Below are 24,801 nucleotides of genomic sequence, written 5' to 3'. Positions count from 1 at the left end.
TTTTGTCAGTGTGTTTTCATAGAGTGTGATGTTCTGATGGAAACTTCCAGAAGTCGTGTGCCTTTGCTTGCACACCCAATTCTCCCCCAAAACTTCTGTCAAAAGAACAGCATCTCTGCAAGGAACAAGCATCCTTATCAACGGTACCAGCATGGTCACAGCTAAGCACAGCAGAACAGGTTTTCAGAAACTTAAGTTACACAGATTTTCTTTAATCAGCACCTCACCTCATCCTTTCAGCCCAAATAGATGCTTTCCTGTAAATGTTGCTACTGTTTTCCTCTAGAGGATCCACAGTTCCTGTGTCTGAAGATTATATAATTTGCATTTTATCTTTAAGAAAGTTTACAAAATTATGAATGCAATTTAGGCATTAAAAAGTCAATATTATCTTCAAAATAAATATTGCAAAATTTTGCAAAATTTGAAAAGCTGAAAATACTACAAACATCATACAAAACAATATAGTATTTTTATTAACTAACTGCCTGTTATACCCCCTAAACAATGTTTCCGTATTTTATGAAGGCATGATCTTTATTACCTCTAATATAACAATCCTTTTATAATATTTTCAATAAAAAGATGAAGAAATGCAGCTTTTTTTTTTTTTTTGCTTTAGCATGGTTGATAGAAAAACATTTTTAATATTGGCAGTTTTGAAAAATTTCTTTCAGTGTCACACGTCAGTATTGGTTATGTTATAGATTATTAAGATTGTTGTCAACTTTGGCGAAGCCTCTATCAAGTTTCTGTCATAGCTTAGCTAAATGATATAGATGAGTTTTTGACAGAAGATTTCGGGCCCAATACAGCTCAATCCTTGTTTCCCCGACACTAACCGTATGTCCCAGAACGAGTGCTGAAGTTCACAATTAAATAGCAGAGTCAGACCTCTGTCCGTGAATACCTGTGTCATGACATCAGATGCGATGAGGACGGTATTGGTGGAGTCATTTCTACAATAGAGCACTAGCAACATGTAAACCATACAGGTAAAACAGTCCGCTAAACCCAGCCAAATGAATCTCCAACACAGGCTCCACTTAGCACTGTCTCACTGCCTTAGCGCTCCTCCCACATCCATTTGTCATTACACCTTAGTGTTTCCATCTTCAGTGTTACCTTTGCCTTGGTTCTTCCAATCCAACTCCTGTGCTCATAGCCAAGGACACAGCTCAGTAAGCCTCATTAGCATTGATTAATTTAGACTTAACTGATATTTTCAGAAAATTACATCCAAAAAAAAAAGTATATGCATTCTTTGCAAATGCACATGGAACATTCTCTAGGATAGACCACATACTTGAACACAAAACAAGCCTCAAAAATTTTAAGAGGATGGAAATTTTATCAAGCATCTTTTCTGATCACAATGGCATGAAATTAAAAATCAGCCTCAGAAAGAAAAACAAGGGAAAAGATGACAGCATGGAGATCAAACAACATACTACTAAAAAACCAATGGGTCAATGATGAAATCAAAGAGGAAATTGAAAAATACCTTGACAATGAAAACACAAGCACACAAAACCTATGGGATGCAGCAAAAGCAGTCCTAAGAGGGAAGTTCATAGTGTTACAGGCCTTCCTCAGAAAATAACAATCTCAAATAGACAACCTAACCTACAACTTAAAAGAATTAGAAAAATAAAAAGAATAAGCAAAACCCAAATTCAGCAGAAGGAAGGAAATAAAGATCAGAGAGGAAATAAATAAAATAGAGATTTAAAAAAATAGAAAAAAACAATCAAACCTAAGAGCTGTTCTTTTGAAAGAGTAAACAAAATCAACAGACCTCTGGCCAGGCTCACCAAGAAGAAAAGAGAAAAGACATAAATAAAATAGGTATGAAAGTGGGGAAATTATAATCGGCACCACAGAAATACCAAAAAAAAAAAAAAAAAAAAAAAAGAGAATACTATAACAACTCTAGGCAACAAATTGGACGACCCAGAAAAAATGGACACATTTCTAGAAAACCACAGCCCACCAAAATTGAAGCAAGAAGAAATAGACAATTTGAACAGACTGATCACTAGACGTGAAATAGAATCAGGACTGAAAAACTCCCCTACAAACAAAAGCCCAGGACTAGGTGGCTCCAGTGGGGAATTCTACCAAACGTACACAGGAGAACTCATCCCACGCTCGTTAGATTTGCTTGGAGAAGCCCATGTTCTTGCCTTCCCCGTTATCACTCCTTTTGGCATGGAGCGTCCTACCTCCTCCCCCTGCTTCTCAAAGTTACATTTATTCATCTTGGTCTGCTGGTGTCATTTTACTCGCCTTCTTAGAGGCTTTCTAATACCTGTACTCATAATGATAGTTCTCTCTAAGGAGAGACACTTTTTGACACTTAATATATGCTGTGTTGTATCTTCACTCATTTAATATTTAGATAAAGAATGTATAGGTATGGAAATGTGCATATGTATAACATCTTTGCAACAATATGAGAGGTTTAAGTCAATTGCTATTACCAAACACTTTACTTAGAACTGAAAAGATAAAATAAATTTAAGAACATCTGTAGGCAGATATCTAAATCTTGTAAGTGGGAGGAGATAAGAGTGACAATTAATTATAAGATGAAATAGTTTTTGTATGGAGATTAGACTTACCCTGTGATCTGGCATATATCTGGAGGGAACTCTAATTCAAAAAGACACCTGCACCCCAGTGTTCATAGCAGCACTGTTTACAATAACCAAGACTTGGAAGCAACCTGAATGTCCATCAACAGATGACTGGAGAAAGAAACTGTGGTATATTTATACAATGGAATACTACTCAGCCATAAAAAAGAATAAAATGATGTCATTTGCAGCAACATGGATGGACCTAGAGATTGTCATTCTAAGTGAAGTAAGCCAGAAAGAGAAAGAAAAATATCATATGATATCACTTATATGTGGAATCTTAAAAAAGAAAAAGAAAGAAAGAAAAAAGAGGACATTAATGAGCTCATCTACAAAATAGAAACAGACTCACAGATGTAATAAATGATCTTATGATTACCAGGGGTAAAGGGATGGGATGGGATAAATTTTAGAGTTTGAGATTTGCAAATGTTAACCACTATATGTAAAAATAGATTAAAAAAACCAAATTTCTTCTGTACAGCACAGGGAACTACATTCGATATCTTTTAATAACCTTTAATGAAAATGAATATATGTATATATTACACATGACTGGGACATGACTCTGTACACCAGAAATTGACACATTGTAACTGACTACACTTCAATTAAAAAAACAAAGAGGAGAGTAAGATATGAGCCCTACCGAACAATTACATATTATATGTTAATTGTTAGACTCTTTGACCCTCTCACTCGATGGCATACTTTTGAAAGGACAGGCAGCATCTTTTAAATCACAGTTTTTATTTTTCTGGTACCTAGTTTCTAGGTATATTGAGTTCTCCATAGTTTGAGGTGTTCCTGTAGGGACTGGGCGATGTTCTAAATATTGCTGATGGGGACTTGAACACTGACTAGTGGTCTGGATTTAAGGTATGAAGTACAAGAGATCTGTGTTTGAGTTCTCTGTGAGACAAGTACTATACAGAATAGTAAACTGGGTGCGAGTCTCAATTTCAAGCTCCAGTTTCCTCGTTACTAAAATAACTCATCAATAACTGGTTGATAGTGTTGTTGTGAGATTTTGACTGGAACCTAGTAGGTATTCAAAAGTTTCCATATTCTCCACTGACAGAGCCATTCAGCTTATATTTTGTTGTGTGGGAGCTTTTTTGAAATCTACTTTTCAGTTCCTAAAATCTCCTTGAGTCATGATGATGGAGCTGAAAAGTATAAAGCAGAAAATCAGTGAAAAGAAACTTTAAAATATTTAAAGTCTGGATTAGGATGTGTAACAATTAAGCTAAACGTCGTATTTTTAAAAAAAAGATTTAACTACCACTAATGATGGTTTTAAACAGCAGTCTCGTTGACAGTAAGCTGTTTTCTGTCAGGCAGGCTGCAGGGAGAGGGTGTGACTGCCCGTGTGCAGTCCCTGCGCTCAGAGACCCAGCAGGGAAGAAGGAAAAGTCTGAAAGTGAACTGGCTCATAGTGTCATTTATAATAAAGGGAACCTTTTCTAAGAAATTCTATCTGCAAGTTAAGAACTTCTTGGAGATTTTCACCGTCGACTCAGCATGGTGCTGTTTTGGTAGTGAGACACTTGAACTTTTGTTTTTCTCACCCCTTACAGAGGGATCAATCGTTTGAAGCTAAAGCGGAGAGCAGTGGTCCGTGAGTGTCAATCTGGGTTTGGATGGAGACTTCAAAGACCACTACCAGCAGTTCATCAGCCACGTATCCAACGTGGTAGGTACTCACTGGATTGTTTATAGAAAAAAATTAAAATCTGAGAGTCTTTAATAAAATGCAACACAAGAGTTTTTGAAAGACATTGTCTACCTTGTCCTGTTGTCAACAGTATGTTGATATTTTAGTAGGTCATTATGTTATTACAAATGTTGTTTAGGTGTATTTTAGGATATCTGCCAAGTTCACAATACTTTTATGTTATTACAGGTATGTTATTATTATACATATATTTTAGAGTATCTGCCAGGTTCTTAATATTTTTCTCTGTCTCTGGAAACTGGTGTCTCCCTATCATCCTCGGGGCTGGGTCCCCAGTAACCGTGCTCATGTTGTGTGGATGCCACGCCTACCTTACCCTCTCCGCTGGTGGCTCGTGAGTGGTAGGTCCCAGATCTGATTTCCAGAAACTCCTGCTCTGCGGCCACAGACACCTGGCAACCCTGAGTGAATACGATTCTCCCACCTGGGGATATAGATCAGGACTGAGAAGCGGCCAGCCGGTCAGTCTCTGTAGGTGACAAGGACTGGGCGTGTAAATGTGGCGGCCCTAGGGCGGACATGGTTCCTCACATGCTGAGCCAGGCTGATCAGAGCAGCCAGAAACTCCAGTCTGCACAGTAAAGTGGAATGGAAACACATGTGCAGGGAAAACAGATGAAACGTGGGGAGAGATGCTTGTTTTCTAGTGCTTCCATCTAGCTATTTCTTAAGGCCTGATGGCATTCCGATTACTGGACCTCATGACCCTATATTCATATAACATCTAAAAGATATATGAATATGATAAAAGAAATGTTCGCATATGGAGGCCTGGGGGAGTCATTCTGGCTTGTACAGCAGTTAACTCAAATTTTATGCTAAATAGAACAGTGTGTTGGTGGCCTATCAAACCTACGTTGCACATCTTGTTGTAATTATTAAAGAAAAGGGCGAGTTAAGCAGAAGTAAAAAAATGTCATTCTAAGTGAAGTCAGCCAGAAAGAGAAAGAAAAATACCATATGAGCTCACTTACATGTGGAATCTAAAAAAAAAAAAAAAAAAAAAAAAAACACAAATGAACTTATTTACAAAACAGAAACAGACTCACAGACACAGAAAACAAATGTATGGTTATCAGAGGGGAAAGGGGGTGGGAAGGGATAAACTGAGAGTTTGAGATTTGCATTCTGTACAGCACAGGGAACTGTATTCAATATCCTGTAGTAACCTATAATGAAAGCTAATATGAAAGCGAATATATGTATGTATACGTATGACTGAAACATTACAGTCTACACCAGGAACTGACACAACGTTGAAACTGACTGTACTTCGAAAATTAAAAAAACATTAAACGTTTCTTTTCCTGGGACACCAATGATAAGACTCCCTCCTCAGGTGCAGGCCATGCTGACTCCCTGTGCACCTGCTGATCTGTTTTTTGTTTTGTTTTGTTTTGTTTTGTTTTTTTGAAACCTTGAAGGAATGTCTCCCTGACTGGTTTGATATTCTTTGTTTTGACAAGACATAAAATTGTGCTGGAAACCTTGCTTCTCTGGAGCAGTTTCGCAGAGTCATCTGGGAAACCGATTTCTGGGCTACAGTCCTCAGTTTGGTTCAAATAAGACTCTTTTTTGTTCCTATTATAGATTGTTTGTTGATTGTTTTTGTCAACACAATCCCCCAGACTTGTCTGTTTACTTATTTATTTATTTATTTATTACTCAAAGATGACATAGCTTCTGCTATTTGCCGTTAATTCACAAAAAACAGCTAAATGTCTGTGACTTCAGTGGCTTCACCACGTATCCCAGGGAGAAATTAAAGAGTAATACATGTGAGGAAATTTTACATAATAGTTTCTTTTTATTGAACGTCTGTAATGTTCTGGGCACTTACGCCTGCTTATGTTACAAGTGCTTTATTTCTAATATTCAGCGCAGTCTTGTGAGGCGGAAACGACGTCCCCATTATATAGAAGGGGAATCCAAGCCTCCGGAGTGTTACAAACTACCCAGCTGGTGACACAGCCGGAATTCAAACCCCGGGATGCTGTTGTCTGTTTAGAAGGTCAGGTGCAGTCTATCCAGCAACACAGCAGACATCCCTGAAGGTCAACGCTTCAGTAGATCTCAAATTGAACTTTCCACTACCCACCACCCCCATACTCCTCATTTCAGTAAATGACGCCTCAGTTTAACCTAGCTGTTCAGTCCAAGACTCAGTTTAACCTTTGTTTGGCAAAAATTTCACAGAATTATCTTTTCCCACACATCCTACCTCTATCCCATCATCAAACCCTATGAGATAGCGTTCACAGTGCACTCAGAGTCGACTCCTTCTCATCCCCCTGAGCCATCCTCTGATCAGTGGGGATGCTGCAGAGTGGCTTGTCAGTCTCATCGTTTCTCTTCTTGTGCCCACCCCATTCCATATTGTGTTCTCATGATGCCTGCAGAATGAACCTTTTAAAATGTAACTCTGAGCATGTCACTTTCCTGCCTCAAGCTCTCCTATAACAACGTGAATTGGCCCATCTATCCCTTGACCTTATCTGGCACTTCCCCTTAAACATATTCTTTTTTTTTTAATTGAAGTACAGTCAGTTACAATGTATCAGTTTCTAGTGTACAGCACAATGTCCCAGTCATGCATATATATACATATATTCATTTTCATATTGTTTTTTAATAAAGGTTATTACAAGATATTGAATACAGTTCCCTGTGCTATACAGAAGAAATTTGTTTTTTTTAACCTATTTTTATAAATAGTAGTTAACATTTGCCAGTCTCAAACTCCCAAATTTATCCCTTCCCACCCCTCCTTTTGCCCTTGTAACCGTAAGATTGTTTAGTATGTCTTTGAGTCTGTTACTTTTGTAAATGAGTTCATTAGTGTCTTCTTTTTTCTTTCTTCTTCTTTTTTTTTTTTTTAGAGTCCACATATGAGTGATATTATGTGGTATTTTTCTTTCTCTTTATGGCTTACTTCACTTAGAATGATGATCTCTAGGTCCATCCATGTTGCTACAGATGGCATTATTTTATTCTTTTTTATGGCTGAGTAGTATTCCATTGTATAAACATACCACAGCTTCTTTCTCCAGTCATCTGTCAACGGGCATTCAGGTTGCTTCCATGTGTTGGCTATTGTATGCAGTGCTGCTATGAAAACAGACTTGGCATATGATCCAGTAATCCTACTCTTGGGCATATTTCAGAGGGAACTCTAATTCAGATAGATATATGCACCCCTTATGCATTCTGCTACAGCTTTAATGTCTTCCTTGCTGATCCCCAAACACTTCAAGCAGGTTCCATGTCAGGACCTTTCTGCTTGCTGTTTCCTTTATCAGGGATGCCTATACACACACACACACACCCCGGCCTTGAACTAGACGCTCCTTCAGTTAGCCATTTGCTGAAGTCTCCAATTCAGAGACACCTTTCCCAACAGCTCTTTAGATGGTGGCGCCCTCCCCACCTGTCTCTGGAGCCCTTATCTCTACCCAGCACTGCTTTATTCATTTCTTTATATATCTTTGTTTCTGCCTTCTCACATTTAAAATGTAAGCTTTATGAAAGTAGATATTTGATCTGTTGTGCTCACAGCTGCATCTCCAGGACTGTCAAAACAGTGCCTGAATGAAGTTATTCTGTGTGATGCTACAGTGGCGGCTACATGTCATTATGCATTTGTCAAAACCCATAGAATGGACAACATCAAGAGTGAACCCTAATGAAAACTACGGACTTCGGTTGATGATAATGTGCCCATGCTGGTTCATTGATTGTACCAAATATGCCGCCCTGATGAGGGAGGCTGAGGGTGGGGGAGTGTGTGTGTGTGGGTGGGGAGGGCTGTGTGCGAACTCTGTATTTTCTGCTCATTTCTGTTGTGAACCTGAAACTGCTCTAAAAGAATAAAGTCTATGAAAAACAAACAAACAAACAAACAAAAACAGTGACTGAAATAAGATACAGGCTCAGTAAATGACTGAGTGAACCAATTAAAGGGATGGGAAACTTTAAAATCTAAGTAAAATGATTCAGATTTCCATGGTTTATATATTTCCTTTTACTTTAAGAACCGCCCTCCTTCTAAATGTCCCTGTTCACAATATAACCTTTTCCACCCATGCTTCCTTGAACGTTTATGCCTTTGTAGCTTACTGTTATTTGCCTAACAGTCCAGTGATTTAGTCACTATAAATTGGAACTCATGTGAAAGGAAACGCCACTATTGTTCTCTTTCTCTGTGCCCTATGAACCCTGTAAACTTTTTGATTAATAACAATGTCGACCACTGTTTCTCTTTTAATTTTTGAAATCAAGATCTATTTAGAAGATAGAAACATCAGAGTGTCAATGCACATAAAGACGGTAGACCTAGTTCCTCAGAGACGACAAACAAAAAGAAAAACAAACCACAACCCTATCATCCCTGCTGTGGATTAATAATTCACTTATTTAATAAGTACTTATTTCCTACACACTATGTCTCAGGGAAGAGATGGCAGAACCATCACCGGGATCTGTGTTTCCAGACCTCGTTCCAGGCTTGTTCACAGGGTAAAATATACTTTCTGCTACTGATTTTGCAACTTTCAGACTGTCTAAGATTTTAAACGTTGATACCTGACTCTACAAAAGAGACTTTAGATGAGCACATTTCCTCTTCTCCCATGGAAATGGAATTTTAAACTTGATGCTTTTTCTTCACTCTTGCAGATGTTAGTCTATGCTTCCTATTTAATCAGTAACATTCCTAAAAACTAACATGCTTTAATGTGTTCTTAGTGACATCTACCAACATCTTCACTTTACGTTAGGATTAAGTTTTGCTTGGGTATTAACCAGCCCATAAAACATTTACGTGTTCTGAGTGCCCCGGATGTGACAGTAACTGTCCTCGGAGAGTCTACGTTAGTGATCATTCACAGAGGGTTATTTGAGAGGACAGCACGTCTGTGGGTGGTTGAATGAAATGAACACCTTGATTCGGGGATGGGCATGCTGGTGAGGTTAAAGGCAAAAATGAATCTGTTTCGTAGGACGCTGATCAGCTTGCAGCAGTTCCATTAAACACTTACAGTGGACTCACTTATGGTTACCCAAGTAAGCAAGAAACTGACTTTTTATAATTTGCACACTCCAGTACGAGAAATGGATGCCACGACTAGAATACAATGTAACTAGAGGAAAGGTAACCTGGATGAAATGTCAAAGGGGGTATGAACACGTACAGAGGACTGGAAGGGAAAGAGCTACTCAGAGACCGTCCCTCCTCTGCTCATTCCATATTTTTTGAGTTCTGAATTCACACCTGCCAATTCCATACCTTTCATACAGTGAAATAAAAGACCAACCACATGGTCTTAAGTTATTACCAAAATTTATAATATAATCCCATTATGTTTGTCAAATATTTCTGAGGTACGTTCATCTTTATCACATCCCAGGAGAACTTTCTGAATACACCACGATTCGCATTACCTTCATGCGTATTTCCATCTGAAACTGATCAAGTCTTCTAAAGATAAGAAGACCTCAGGATAGTTTTTCCTTAAAATGCAAGAAATGTTTTTGAACCGGTACTAACCACAATGATGGCACCCATACAAGGAAATCTTTTCTCAAAATGACCTCATTTAAACGCACTGGTAAATTTTGTTGCAAATGACATTTGTTTTCCACAACAAACGTCACCTGCTATATTCATGTATGTGAATGTCTGTAAAGCTTAACTTGTTATTCAACCAATTTAACTCTTCCTCACAACTGGGGATGCTTTAAATATGTCAAGGTACTTACATATTCTTCATACCCCTCGTGGGCTGGTGGGGGAGGTGCCCTGTATCCTGGCACTGTTGGTGACCCCCGGGCTCGTGGGGTAGGGACACCTCTTGCTACAGGCGGCACTGGGAGGGCGCCACGGGTCACAGTGGTCCCTCGAGGGGTGAGGACACCTCGTCCAGGTGGTGGGGGAGGAGGAATGGCGCCCCCACGGCCCCTAGGAGAAGCAGGTCACGTACAGGTGAGAAACAAGTGCTGAGAGAAAGGAATTAAAGCAGGTAAATTTCTCATCTTACAGCCTCCATACAATGGGAAGGAAACTAGATCTATTTCTGCATGTGTGAGTGTGAGTGTGTGAGTGTGTGAGTGTGTGTGTTTAATCGCAATTCTTTAGAATGTAAAGTATCTTGCACAGAATAAGTCTTGTAAATATTGGTTATGGCTTAGTTATCATGAAAACCATGTGAAATACATTGGTATGTTTTTTTCTAGCACTACAAACTCAAAGCAAAACAAACAAAAATCAGCCCACTCTGATTTTTATTCCAAATTTATCAAGAATGCTCAAATCAGAGCTTTGGCTAATATATGACTCCCGGAACCACCCATCGCTGCTAAAGGTCAATGTCTCTTCCACTCTGGAGGTTATTGACAGCACCGTGCAATTTTGTCATTAACAAAATAAAAGCCTGTCTGCACTTCAATAACACGTGGAACTCTAACCATCGTGATATCATTCTGCTTATTACAGCAGCTTAAGCCTGAGGTCACCTGAATCCCAACTCGCGATCACTCTTATTACGCATGGAACCCCTGAACTGGTACTGTCTCTGATATAATTTGTTACCTCTGGTAACGATGGTGCCAGTAAAATACATCAGGACTCCACCCCAAAAAAAAAAAAAAAGGAGACTGAGTCCTTGGTACTGGAGTGCTTGACACAAAAGTAACTTGGACTAAAAGCGTAAGATCGCATGATGACAGTTAATTCCTGATGGTATTCTGGGGCCTTCGGGGAAGGCTGAGTGTTTGTCTGAAGTCTTTGGGCAAAAACATGGCTATTTCACTCTTTACTATGTCTGAAGGGTGGCCTCCAGAAAGCACTGCTTTCAGCAAGAACGCTGAAGCTTGGGGTAAAAGATGATCACTGGGATGTCAACCATCACACCGTTCGTCTGCCCCCACCGATGGGGGCTGCAGGGGATGCTTTCTGCTGTGAATAGTGGCCAGCTGGCTCTTGCTGACAGAGAATGAGCTTTTACGAGTGAACAATAAGAATCCTGGGAAGCTTTTAAACTTTTTGAATAGATGATAGAGCTGAGCAGAGAGATTATTAGAGAATTTATTGTGAGTCTAACATATAGAGAATGCTGTCCTGCACTGGGGAAGGTGACAGTTTCCTGTTCCACTGAGTATTTTAATGCTCCTTAAAGTGTGCCTTTGTGGGTAGGAAATGATGTCACCCCACTTTAAATTATACTCACAAGTCCTGCCTACACTGCGGAATAATCACAGGTGAGTATTATAAACCCCAGAGCCTGAGGTCTATTTTTTTTTCTAGTAGATAAAATAAGATTTCTTCCTGCTTCCCAAATGCATGATGCTCACTTCGAATCTAATTTCTCAGCCCATTCCCTCATCACCTGTCTCCCAGACAGAGCCCCGGCAAACCTGTCTCCGGAATCTGACTCACCACTCCTGTGCCTTCTGTCCTTCCCCTGGAGTGTTAACCCTACGTCTCTCTCCAACTCAAGGCCTCCGATTCAACTCAAGACTCACGTCGCCTGTGTTAGAAAGCAGTGTCCCTGGATAAATCCACACTGCCATGTTCTTCCCTTTATTTTTCTGACTTCTTGTAAGTTTTCTGTCCTTAATACTTCACCTCCCGCTCAGTCCTGAATCAAACACAATCTGGTCACTGTTTTCTCCACTTTATTGAAAATACTCCTTCCTGCTATCATCAGTATCCTACCGACGTCCCAGTCCGCTGGGTCATTGACAGTCCCCATCCCCTCTCCGTTATGTTTGTCACTGTGAGTTACTACCTGGAAAACGCCTTTCAGAAACTTTCATGATTCTGTGTTTCTCCATAGTTTCTTCAGAGTTACCCAAAGACCTTTGAAAAATTCCAGATTGCAGACCATACCCCAGGCCCATTAAATCAGTCTCCAGCAGCGGCAAGCCCTCAGTGACCCCAGTACGCAGACCAGGTTGGGAGCCACTGCCTGATGCGTAGCATCGTGACTTAAAAGTCTCGACAAGCGTGTCACGCAGCCATTCCCACGCTGTTTTTAAGGCTGAGAGCCAAGCCACGGAAGGTACGAGTCACGTGCCCCAGGTCACACCGCCCATATGCAGACCCAGGATTCGTGATAGGAATGAGTACGTTCTTCACTAAGCTCGGTCCTTCACCTAAGTGCAGTGGATGGTGCCATTAGCCCTCAGCCAGGTCAGGCACGGGAGCGCCATCTAGGACCACTCTCTCGGACGTCTAACTGGGCACAAACTGTATGAACTCTAAACTCGAATCTAGTCCTTTATCTCTGCTACGCTCATTTCTGCGCTGGATGGGGACCTGTCTTCTCACGGACTTCCCTGCCGTGAGTCAGTGCTCTCTGTCTGTCTCTCTCGTTGCTCTAATTCTCTCTCACCCACAGTGGTGACTGAGAACTCTTTCTTAGAAACAAATAAAATTACTCCCCTCTTTAACAAAATCCATTAATTCTATCTATGTATTAGCTCTCATTGTAGTTAAACAAAACCTTCCAAGTCTGCCCCAAATGTTTTGCTTCCCATTGTTTCTCTCACCCAACGTGTAGTGGTGATGTGTGTGAAGGTCTTAGTTCTTCAATTATGTAATATATAAATCATTATAATATACAGATGTGATGCTTTGCTTTCTGGTATGCATTATTGTTGGAGATTAGATAGTTTTCATAGACACGTTTGTTGAAACATAAATTCCATTAATTAAATAAATTTTCAACAAAGGTTTAAAATATCCCAGGTACCATTCTTTTTTAATTTAAGTGTAACTGAGTAACTTAATAAAGTCACAATTTCATAACTATGTACAAATTTGCATCCATTAACCCATTCGTTTAAGACCTTTGTGATCGATATGACCTTTTGTTTTGTGAAGCCATTTCTTTATTCCTTTTAAACTGCAGATTTACTTCATCATGTGGTTTGAAACAGAAGACAACAGAGTTCTGCTGCATTCACTTTTATTAATGTTAGTTCATTAATGACATCAAGATAGCATTGGAAGTGAGGTTTAATTTTCAATGTTAATTTTCTTTTCTTTTGACATATGCAGTATCAGATCTGTATGATATATGGACTATTAAAAAGCAAAAGCTTTCAATCAAATTTTTCTTCCAGGGGGAAGGGTATAGCTCAAGTGGCAGAGCGCATGCTCAGCACCCAAGAGGTCAGAGGTTCAATCCCCAGGACCTCCTCCACGCAGAAATCAATGAAGAAACAGAACCACCTCTCCCTCAGAAAACAAACAATGCAAGCAAATTTTTCTTCTAAGATATTTAAAAATCTAGATCATAATGTACTATTCTTTATTAAATTGTTAAAGAGATTACTATTTTGGAATAAAACTTCACTGAAATTGAAATGTTACATGGTCCATTCAAATATGGCAAATGTGATGTTACATTAAGGAGCATCAATAACAAAACAAAATCTTTAATCTGATAATTTTATAATTGCAAAAGCAGGTTAATGCATTATTTTTTTTAAATGGCTCCAGTTCAAAGGAATATAGAATTGAAAAAAAAATTGTCACCTCTATAGTCCTTTGATACGTACTTATTACACCATATAAAACTGCTAAAACTGGCTTTTTTTTGGAATACAAAAGCGACAATTTCATGATTTAAACCATATGCTTTAATCAGTTTAGGATTACCTGCAATGATGTTATTTCACAACCCATCATGTTGCGATTAGAAATGTATAAGGTTTTATAAAAGGTTGATTCCATTTTTAAAAAGTCCATAAAAATGTTGTTATGTCACATTAATTTTTAGCAATGAACAAAGTTCTTGGGTAGCATTAGACAGCTCAATTTTTTAACTTTAAAGATAAAATGTGAAAGTAATTGCTAAAACATTTTCAGGAGTTTTTCCTTTAGTCAATCTGCAATGTACTGATAAATGCATCAAAAAATAAGATGGACTATTAGATAGTTTTGTGATAAAGCAAAGTGTACAATTTAAAAAAAAAAAGTAATTTCCACAATTGCCACATTTTGCTTTTAGATAGTCAACCATTTCCTTGATATTTTATTTGGAAATGAATAGTTCTTAACTTCTTTTTCTGATAAGTAAAATTTTTTGAGTTTTTTCTGACTTAAGTGTTCAAAACAGTGGTGTTTTGACACAGGTGGTTGAAAATATTTGGGGGATAATTAAAAAAAATAAACTGAATGGGCAAAGTACCTTAGAATCTCTTTAGGTAGTTTCTATGCAATATATGAAATCATATTCTAGACCTTCGTCATTTAGAGATTTGAAGCCCAACTATAACAGGGTAGAGAGAATGACAGAATTACTTGGTCTGCGTGTGAAGACTGTATTTTTCACTTTACTGTATGCAAAACAATGCTTTCTGTTGAAAGCTTGACAAATGTAGAATCCTACCAAATAAAATCTGGTGCAGAAAGATTCCAATGTCTTTGCAAAATAAACAATATCTAATAAAATCTTCTCTGATGACCAAGAGTATTGTAGAGTCAAATATAACAAAACTTTAAATATTCTTATCATCAACTGTGTAAGAAGAGTGTTTCTGGCTTTCTGAACTGGTGGTATATAGATAGATAAATAGATTATATTATAATATACATTATTTTTAGTAATTAATTAATTTAATATATAATATATAATATATCTACCTAATTATCTATTATATATAATAGATATTATATATATCTACATATCTATATAAATACCTATTACATATAATAATAATATAATATATATATAATATCTATCTATCTACCTATCTATATATCCATCTATCTAATCTACATACCTCCCTACCTGTATCATCCTCATCTACCTATCCATCTGTCTGGCAAGACTGTATCAACTCAAGGGCCACTTAAGGCACAGACATTATTTATCATTTCCTCCTCATGCAAGGTCATCCTGGTTCATAGAGGCATATGATTGTATCACCTGCATGCCCTAATCCTGGGGATAAAATCAAAAAATAGAAAGTCTTATATTTGCACCTTTTATTTTCCTAGGATGGTTGTTAAGAGCTCAAACTCTGAATTCTGGAGTCAGACTGCCTTGTGACCTTGGAAATACTGCTTACATCTTTCTCAGTTGCTCACTTGTAAATAAATAATGTTTAATCCTACTATGGAGAATTTGAGGAGTTAACGTATGTGAAGCTCTCATGAGCACGTATCTGTTGCTACTGCCTTTGCGGTGGTGGTGGTTACTGCTGCTCATGTTGTTACGGTTAATTCCTAGCTGTGATCATGACACAGAACGCGTCAGCAAAGCGTTGCCATCCTCGTTGGCTGTTAGCTTATTTAAAATAAGAACGAACGTACCTTGAAGGAGCTGTGGGAGCTATCCGGGTCCCTCTGCCTCTGATGCCTCTGCCACGACCAGAGTCCTCTGAGCCATTTAAGTAAGATAATTCGCGGAGCTGTTCCTGACGAATTTCGTCATTGTAGTCCTAGAAGAGAAAAAACATGATGAGTTAAAGTGGGGCATGGCGTTCTTAGAACTGAACAAGCATAGTCAGAAAGGAAATTTTTCATTCATTGCCTGGAGCCTTGGATACAAAAATCTAAAATGATGTGAAAGTAAATACACTTTAAGTTCCTAATTTTACAAAGAGAAATTGGAGTGGCCTCTCTTAAGGAAGTGCTCAGCGGGAAGTCGGATGAGATTTGCTGGGATGTCACTTGATACGCCGACCAGAGGAGGGAAGATGGTTGCAGAACAGTACAGAACACGCTCTTCGAATGCACCGAAGCTCTGGCTGTTAACATGAGGACTACTGAAAATCAGCGTCCCAGGGGTCAGTATGTATACATTGTAAATGTACTTAAGTATTTCCTGACGCATAAACTGAAAAAGTGCAGTCCCCAGGACTAGAGTAGACACTGTGATAAAATAATAAAAAAAAAGTGCCAATAAATAGCACAATTTCAGACAACAGAAAGGCTGCAGAAACCAACTAAACGCTTGATGGGTAACGTTCAAAAAGAAGAGCTTGCTGTGTGTCCGAGCACTGGGCTGATGGAGAGTGACAGACACAGCGGAACAGGACCTTCACAGAGATTTGGTCAACGTCAAAGAGACTATCAGGTCTTTCATCAGCGTTGAAATGTGTTGGTCATTTCAATGGGATCAAAGAGTGGATCTGAGTCACTGAAGATGGATGCTGTCTGCAAAACAACGAGGGTCAATCTTACCTATTTCTCATATGACTGCTACACACACGTGAACGTCCACACACACACACACACACACACACACCTGGTCCAACAGCACAAAACTGAGTCATTGGTTATTTTTTGCCATATGGGCAATCTGAGTAAATTCTTTTCCAGTAAATACAAACATGTGTGAAAGCCATGCGGTGTCTAGGAGTTGAAACTAGAAATGTTGGTGGAGGGTGGGTTCACATAAATGCTGTCCGAAGTCTGGATGTAGACACCTGAGCCAGGTGAGTCACCTGGAGCGGCACCTGGAAACATAGCAGTCACCTGCGCAGCCCAGTCTCGCAGGTGGCGGCGGGGGTGCACTCAGCCTACGAGCATTTCTAAGGCATAGCTTTACCTCATGCTCCCAAAACTGCCGTGATCACAAGCAGAAGTACTAGTCACTCCAAAGCTTTTATTTTCTCATTTCTAACATGCTGCTTTCATGTTTAGCCTGTTCAGCATCTGATTATAGTGATAATGGGCTCAACACAGCTGACTGACAGAAGAGCTATACAGTAGAAAATTATACTTTCTAGCAAGTCACATATTATTCAATTTCTACCTCTTAATTTTCACTTTCAAGCAACAGCCAGATGGAAGAATAAACACGTCTACTATTTCATTCGGATCAAGGAAAGTGGGGACTTGCCACTTCTGACTGAACTGAGCAGCCACCATCAAAATGAAGAGCTAATTCTATAATTTCCCCATGTAATGTCTCTAATTTGAAAGCAGATCTCTGCAGCTTCCTATTTGAGGAGAATTTGTGGACTCTCAAGGGCTTTTATGAATAATAAGAGGAGATCGATTGTCATTTTTGGCTCTTCTGAGGGCTGAGATGAAAATTAACAGATTGCAGATGGATTCATATATGTACAAGATTCCTCTGGAGCATAAATATTTTTAGGCCAGAATTATGAAATGTAATGTTGTGATTATTAGCGTGACTATTTGACACTACCAGTAGACACTACTGACACTACTCAGTTCTCAGTGTGAACAGAACAGCTATTGTTAGTATATAATCAAGTTTCTCATGAGCTCAGCTGGATATACTCGGTTTTAAGAAGTGGACCATCTTCCAGGGTTGGGATGGCCAAGGGAACGCAGACCCCTAACTACAGGTGAAGCTGACTAAGAGCCCCAGTTGCTCTGCTCCGAAATCACACTGCTCGCACGGCCACGCTACCCAGGAGCCACTCCCCGCCAGTGACCGAATATGCTTGAGATGCTTAAAACAGACCCATTCCCGGAGTCACAGGGCTCCTCTGCGTGGGGCTCAAGGTCTCCTTGACAGCCTTGCTGAACTTCCCCTTGGCGCCGCTGCCCTAGGGCAGTCTACAGCCTCGCTTTCCTTTGGGTCGGACAGTCTAGTGTGACGGCTCTCCAGTCTTCCTTGGCTCCGTCCTGATTTTATTTATTTATTTATTTTTGGTCAGAAGAGCATTTTCCCTACTAAAGTCCTTATATGTTTAAACTGAATTAATCCTACTTTGGGGAGGACCCAAACTAACATATAGAATGTTGACAAATTAAGTTCCTAAGATTGCAAAGCTGAGCACGTTGGTACATCCATTAATGTTAATGCTGGTGGAGCCTAGTCTGTTCAACTGTGTAACTTTTACTCTGAATAAGTTGGAGTATTTGCTATTCTCCTGCTTAAAAATGGTTACCTGCAGGTTAAATAGGAAACTGATTACTGACTACCAAAAAGGGTAGTAATCAATAGTTTTTAAAGAAAATTAATTGGACGGTGCCCAATTTTGTAAATCATTTCACTTAATTAAAAAAGGATGAAGGAGTCATAGCGTGAACAAACACAAAGCGTATTTTGGGCTTTGGTTGATGCAGATGAATTGTGGCAACAATAGAAAGGTTAGAGAGTGAGTCCCCTTGTGTGATGGAGTGAGAGGGCCAGGAGACAGGCAGCCACAGGGAATTCAAGCGTGCCCTAGTGGAAGGTAGGAATAAAAGAAGTGTTTAAATGCAGAAAAGGTTAGAAGTGACACCGTTAACCAAAGAAAGAAAGGAATGGAAACAAGTTTGGAGGTGGAGAATTTATATTTGGTCTTGATCACTTTAAGTTTAAAATGCCAAGGAGACATGAAGGGTTATCTAAGAAATTCAGATCTGGGTCAAGGGAGTAGATTTTAACATCATCTGCACATATTTGTGACAAATGAAACACAGAGACTGCATAAGAGAATAATAAAATAATGCAGTGACAGAATTTTCTAATCATACTTTTAGTGCAAATTTATATCATTGAAGATGACCAGCTGACTTATTAATTGCAATATTTGGATCATTAAAGACCAAGTCTTTTAATAAACTCGTTTTTTTCTAATTAGACATCTAAAATATACATATCACTGTATTTATAGTGATGAAACATCTGTCTGTTTTAAACAAGTATGAAAGAATTTTAAATGCCCAGAGAGATATTGAAACTCTATTCTCTAGACTGAATGTATCTTGTGTATTATTTTTATGACATAAATATAATTTTTTTAAACCCCAAAGTCTTTAATTGTATATTGTATGCTTATTTCTAGTTCTTCATTAAGCACAGATATGGGTTTGAATGAATCTTTCATAACTAGTGCATGAGTCCAGCTGAAGCTGAAACATCTGGCTGAACATTTAATTATTTTGTATGTCGCTGATGCTTCAGTTACGTAGAACCTTATAGATACTAGAAAGAAAACATTCTAACTTTGCCTCGTAAATGTGATCTTACCAGAAATACACTGCCTATTAGCTGACTTGAGTTATACTGAGGTCTAAGATTTTGGAGTCATAAAATAATTATACATATAAAGGATGATTGCAGTTTTATGACATTTATAATTGTTATGCTTAATTTGCTAAAACAGATATTTGCTGAAAAAGTGAAAATATAAGTTCATAAGTAGTAATAATAATTATATTTTTATGAGATTACTTGAGTATTATTTTATTTATCACTTTAATGTTAAAAGACCCTTGAGACATAAAGAAATTCAGAAAGACAAATGATCACCTAAGTATGAGGCGTTCATGAGGACAAAGAAATGTTAAGTTTTGACAATTCAGGGCGAACAAAAGGGAAAAAATTAAATTCTAGTCATTTAAAATAAATAATAAAAGACAATATACGTATTTAATTGGTATGCAAAACTGCAATATTCCAAAAAATCTTATAATAAGGCCTACGCATATTATGAAGACAATATTCTTGTCAAAAAGTAAAAGTTACACTAATGCACAAACCTTAATATTATCTTAGCTAGAATTTCAAATTACTGGGATTCCAGACTTCAAATATTAAAGAGTGCTTTACTAGTCTGGGGTACACTTGCAGTGAGTTAAACTAAACATATGGATGCTAATTTTCTCCTTGCCTTGCAAGCTGAGTTGTAAAGTTACTTCAAAAATGCTGATTGGTTTGATTGGCAGGTTTGGCTTCAGACAGAAGGGACTCAAACAGTGAACCTTTCAATGAATTCACTGAGGCTCAAATAACACAAGTACATCATACAAAGGCATTTTAAGAATTCATTCAACTTTTATGTTTTTTAGAATGTCTAAAAATTGTCTTTTTTGCTACCAAAATCATTTTTTTTTCAAACTTGCTATCTTGAAATAGCAACAAAGATCTCCAGAGCACCGCTGTATGTTCGTTTGGCTCAGGGCGAGGCAAATTCTCCCTGGGAAGCAATTTTTATGAAGTTCACGAGTGCCCCTTTGTGCGTCCCCAGCAAGGCCCTACCCCGCCGCGGCAAAGGGTGTAAACGGTGCGCACGCAAGCTCAGAGCAGACAGATGCTGGGATGCTCCTGGAAAGGACTCAGAGTCTGCGAGTTTAATGTATGTGCATAACCCCCCAGTTACATACACTCATGTCCATCTGTCATGATGGCATGCTGCCCAAATACAAATTGGGAAGATTATTTCACTTGTGTAGAGACGCCAGGTAATGACAGGTATAGACAGGCTGCCCGGGGACACAGCAAGAGACCATTTTCCTGCCAGATTCCCTCCTCTGAGGCTCCCGTGGGCACTGGTGTCGCACATGAAATCTGTGATTGTAACCGCTGGTAACATGCAAACATGCATTTTAGCTCTAACCAATGCCAGGGCTGTCAGACGACATTGGGGGAGGAAGAAACGCAGACTGTAGCCCATCTGAGCCACCCACGATAAAAAGACGTGGGATGTCCTGAGCCCGTACAAACAGTTAGGTTAGGACACTTTGACCAGAGACGTCAACATGAAAGCACGGGCGGCGATGGGTCCCGGGCCAATATCCCGTCTGTAGCCAAGTTGGAGTGAGGAGGAAGCTATTTCAGAAAGCAACCCGTGCTGTACTAGACGTTACTCAGCAAAGCATCCTGGGCTATTAAATAGCACCTCTTAGCCAACACAGGGTGAGTTTTAATCAGTCCGGGGTAGGGACCAGAAAACTCATTAACAAAATGCGGTCAAAGAACAGTCAATTAAGATTTATTTAAAAATCTGCTCAGTGCATGACTCTGCAGAAGGTCTGTATAAAGGCTTTATAAAGCATATTTATCCAAGGAGATTGAACATTACAAGCCAAAAAAGGTTGCAGACTTTGTACCTTGAACTGCTAATGATGGTAATTTCTGTTACTCTAGAATGTTTTTTTTCTTTATCAATTATTAAAGCCATATTGCACACTTTGTAAAAATCATCCAAGAAAAAGATAGTTACTATACAGATTTTTTGTGGATATTCTGCAGGAGGATTGGAAACGTTCATTTTCTATCTTGTTTATTTTACCTGAGTCAACATTAGCCATTGATACACGAGGTCTAGGAACCAAGACCTTCTAAATGAGCGCCAGACTCATGTGTTTGGCCTTGTATCTTCACTGCTCCTACCTTATAAAGTCAGCCACTACCTCAGGTTAGATGTGAGGTGATAGATAAATATTTATATAGCACTCAAATTAGAGACCTGGACTATTATCCTAAAAATACCAAGCTCCGTTTCTTTAGGTCGAGTCAAAATGACTGTATTGTCTTCAGCAAATTTTCTTGGCAACTTCCTGTGCACAGAATACAGGAGCACTCTGCACCTTAAGTTGAAATAGGCGTTAACGTGCTATTTTGGCGTATTATTATACACCTTAATTTACACGCACCAAAAAAGAACTCTTGGTTAACACAGAATCAATGATAGTTATTGGTACATTGACCCAATGGGCCCAAATTCTTCTCAACAAAGAAATCATCATAATAAAGTTATGTTTAAAGCAGAGTGTGAATCCTGCATATGAAAAAGGTTGGTGGTTGTAGCCCACATAGGTGGTTTTTTTTTATTGTATTTTTTTTTGGCGGGGGGGGCGGTAATTAGGTTTATTTATTTTGAGAGGAGGTACTGGGGATCGAACCCAGACCTTGTGCCTGCTAAGCATAAGCTCTACCACTTGAGCTACACCCTTCCCCCTCTTTTTTCTGTTTTTTTGTTTTTGTTTTTATAGTCTTATTTAATTTTTTAAATTTTTGTGGTTTTTATCAACAATCTTGCAATTCCTGCCCTTCCCCAAACACGAAAAATTTATATATTGAAGGTGGTAAAGCATCTAACCACCTAGAGTTTTTTAAATGACTATGGGAATTTTGTTAAAATAAATTTTCCATTTATTTATTCAATGTATTTTTACGCAGCAATTAAGTGCCAGGCACTGATGTAGGTGCTGGGGACACAGCAGAGGAAAGTCCCTGAATCAGTGGCGCTTAAGTGAATGTGGATAATACATACTTGTTCATGAAATGTCAGAGCAGGCAACATTTCAGCCAAATGTCTAGGGAAGGACAGGCGCCTTCTTGAAACTCCCTGAATCACTGTCCACACCATTCAACTTTGACCCCTTTTGTTGGTTTAAAAAGAATTTATTGCCAATATTGTATTAATGCTTCAGTAGCTGCTACTTTGTTTTTTTCTTTTTCTTTATGTTACATTTACTAGTTTATTTTAATTTTTAGATTTCACGCATAAGTGATATCATATAGTATTTGTCTTTCTCTGCCTGACTTATTTCACTAAACATAATACTAACCAAGTCCATCCATGTTTCATGTATCTTTTCAAATTAGTGGCGGGGGTGGGGGTGGGGTGGTTTGGATATACACCCAGGAGTGGAACGGCTGGGTCTTACGGCAGTGCTATTTCTAGCTTTTTGAGGACCCTCCATACTGTTTTCCACAGTGGCTGCACCAAGTTACACTCCCACCAACGGTGTACGCGGGTTCCCTTTTCTCCACATCCTTGCCAGCATTTGTTATTTGTGTTGTTTTTGATGACAGCCTTTCTGACCGGTGTGAGGTGATACTTCATTGTGGTTCTCATTTGCATTTCCCTGATGCTTAATGATGCTGAGCGTCTTTTCATGTGCCTGTCGGCCTCCTGTGTGTCTTCTTTGCAAAACTGTCTATTCAGGTCTTCTGCTCATTTTTAATCTGGCTGTTTGGTTTTTTGATATTACGTTGTATGAGCTGTTTAAATACTTTGGATATTAACCCCTAATCTGTCATATCATTTGCAAATATTTTTGCCCATTTGGTAGGTTGTCTTTTTGTTTTTACTGGCTTCTACGTTTTAATTTTGTTTTATTAAAAAATGTTGAACTCTTATGTTCCTGTCTTAGAAAGACAAGTATGAGCTGAGGAGAACTATGTAAATGGCTCATGAGAAAAATCTCTCCCAGAAGTTCTCCTGTGTTTTCTCCCAAATGAAAACATTGTAATGATTCCTTCTGACATTGTTATTTAATCAGGAAAACACCAGTCATGGTAACTTTTTTGAAAAGTTCTTTGCAAAGAGCACAAAATAGGTGGTGCACGCCTCTTTTAAGCAATCAGTTTCGCTTTACCAGAGGAAACATACTTGCAACATAGTCTGCATGAATGTAAAATAAGCCATCTGCAGCAGGTGATAAGGCAATTGGGCAAAAGGCATACGTTGGAAAAGAAGATTCTTTTGAAATAAAATTTAAAAAATTCAAACCATTATCATAAAGGAATGTACCAAGACCTGCTTTAGTTCCCACATCCCACTTGCTGGAAGTCAACAAGAAAAAATGTACGTTTTTATTGGGCTTACAGCTTCTAATGACTTCCAAATATAATCATTAAAAAAATCTTTCCATAGAATTCTTTATTCTTCCTGAATATTTAATCATAGTTGAATATAGTAGCCCTTCAAAATAATTAAAGTGCCACCTTTTCAAACAGTGCATTAGAGGAGAGCAGAATTATTTGCCAGATGGGAAGGGGAATCTAGCCCAGAAGACAAGCAAAGGTGAGCTGGGATGCGGGTACCCAGCTAGCGCTGAAGATGCTGAGTGAGGAATGGGAATATTAGGGATGCTGCAAGGAAAACGGGCTAAAATGGAACTGAGATGGGAGCAATGGTAAATGTGAGTTTCCCTCTTGTTTCTATTCTTAAAAAGAAATGCAGATATTTTTGTAAATAAGGAAGCTTTTTAAATTGGCAGTTTTTAAAGGTGTGACAGGATTCTCTTCTATGTGGGTAGCCTGTCTTCTGGGCAGACATGCAAATTTTTAAGAACCCTGTGTAAGAAAAAAAAATGTAAAGAAGACAAAAACTGAATCATAAAAGGGAAAATAGATACCTTTACATGAAGGTACCTGGGGATCAAAAAGAGAGAGGTAGACATTTGTTAGTTTCCAGGTTTATTTCCAGGGATTTAAAGCCATGAAGTCACGATGGAAAAATGGTAGGGTGAGGGAAGAGTTCATGATCCAACTGCCCTGAAGCGTCCCGTCTAAGGGGAACAGTAGAAGGGTGTACGGACGGACCCCGGCCTGGGGCACTGGGGCCTGGGTTCTCAAGGCTATGAGCACTCACAGGGTGGCGTCGCCAGGGACCGGCTTTGGAAAGATCACGCAGGTGTGTGGACAAAGGATGCTACTCAGCTGTTCCACTGAAACCTGATCATGGTCGCAGACTCTCATAAGCGGTCCAGGCAGGAGACAATAAAGGTGGGAATGAGGGCAAAAGTCAACTTTTGCTCTTAACTAGTTTTTGCCCCTTTGAACAAGTCATTTCTAGCCTCAGTCTCATACCTGGAAACTGAAAAGGTGGAAGGTCGTTGTAATCAACCTGGTGTCGACACCAGACTTTCTCATGAAGAAGGCTACTGAATGCTGACTTCGCTCCTGCAGTATCAAAATGCAGACAGTCAGG

At 38.9% G+C, this 24,801-nt stretch overlaps 1 protein-coding gene across 4 annotated transcripts in view; it reads right to left on the bottom strand.

The window, feature by feature from the left end:
* Nucleotides 1–24,801, bottom strand: part of KHDRBS2 (KH RNA binding domain containing, signal transduction associated 2) — a 522,708-nt gene that overhangs the window by 190,208 nt on the left and 307,699 nt on the right. For all 4 annotated transcript variants that reach the window (XR_010376930.1, XR_010376929.1, XM_031434467.2 and 1 more), the window contains exons 5-6: nucleotides 15,701–15,828; nucleotides 10,138–10,336 (exon numbers count right to left, since the gene is read on the bottom strand). Coding sequence is in view for 2 of the 4 variants with exons in the window: in XM_031434467.2 (XP_031290327.1) it covers nucleotides 10,138–10,336; nucleotides 15,701–15,828 (327 nt within the window). In the remaining 2 variants the exon portion in view is untranslated. The remainder of the gene's footprint in view (nucleotides 1–10,137; nucleotides 10,337–15,700; nucleotides 15,829–24,801) is intronic.

The sequence above is a fragment of the Camelus dromedarius genome, chromosome 19 (assembly GCF_036321535.1).
Source record: "Camelus dromedarius isolate mCamDro1 chromosome 19, mCamDro1.pat, whole genome shotgun sequence".
NCBI lineage: Eukaryota > Metazoa > Chordata > Mammalia > Artiodactyla > Camelidae > Camelus > Camelus dromedarius.
The sequence above is the reverse complement of the archived record's forward strand: the minus strand, read 5'-3'. Positions and strand labels throughout refer to the sequence as shown.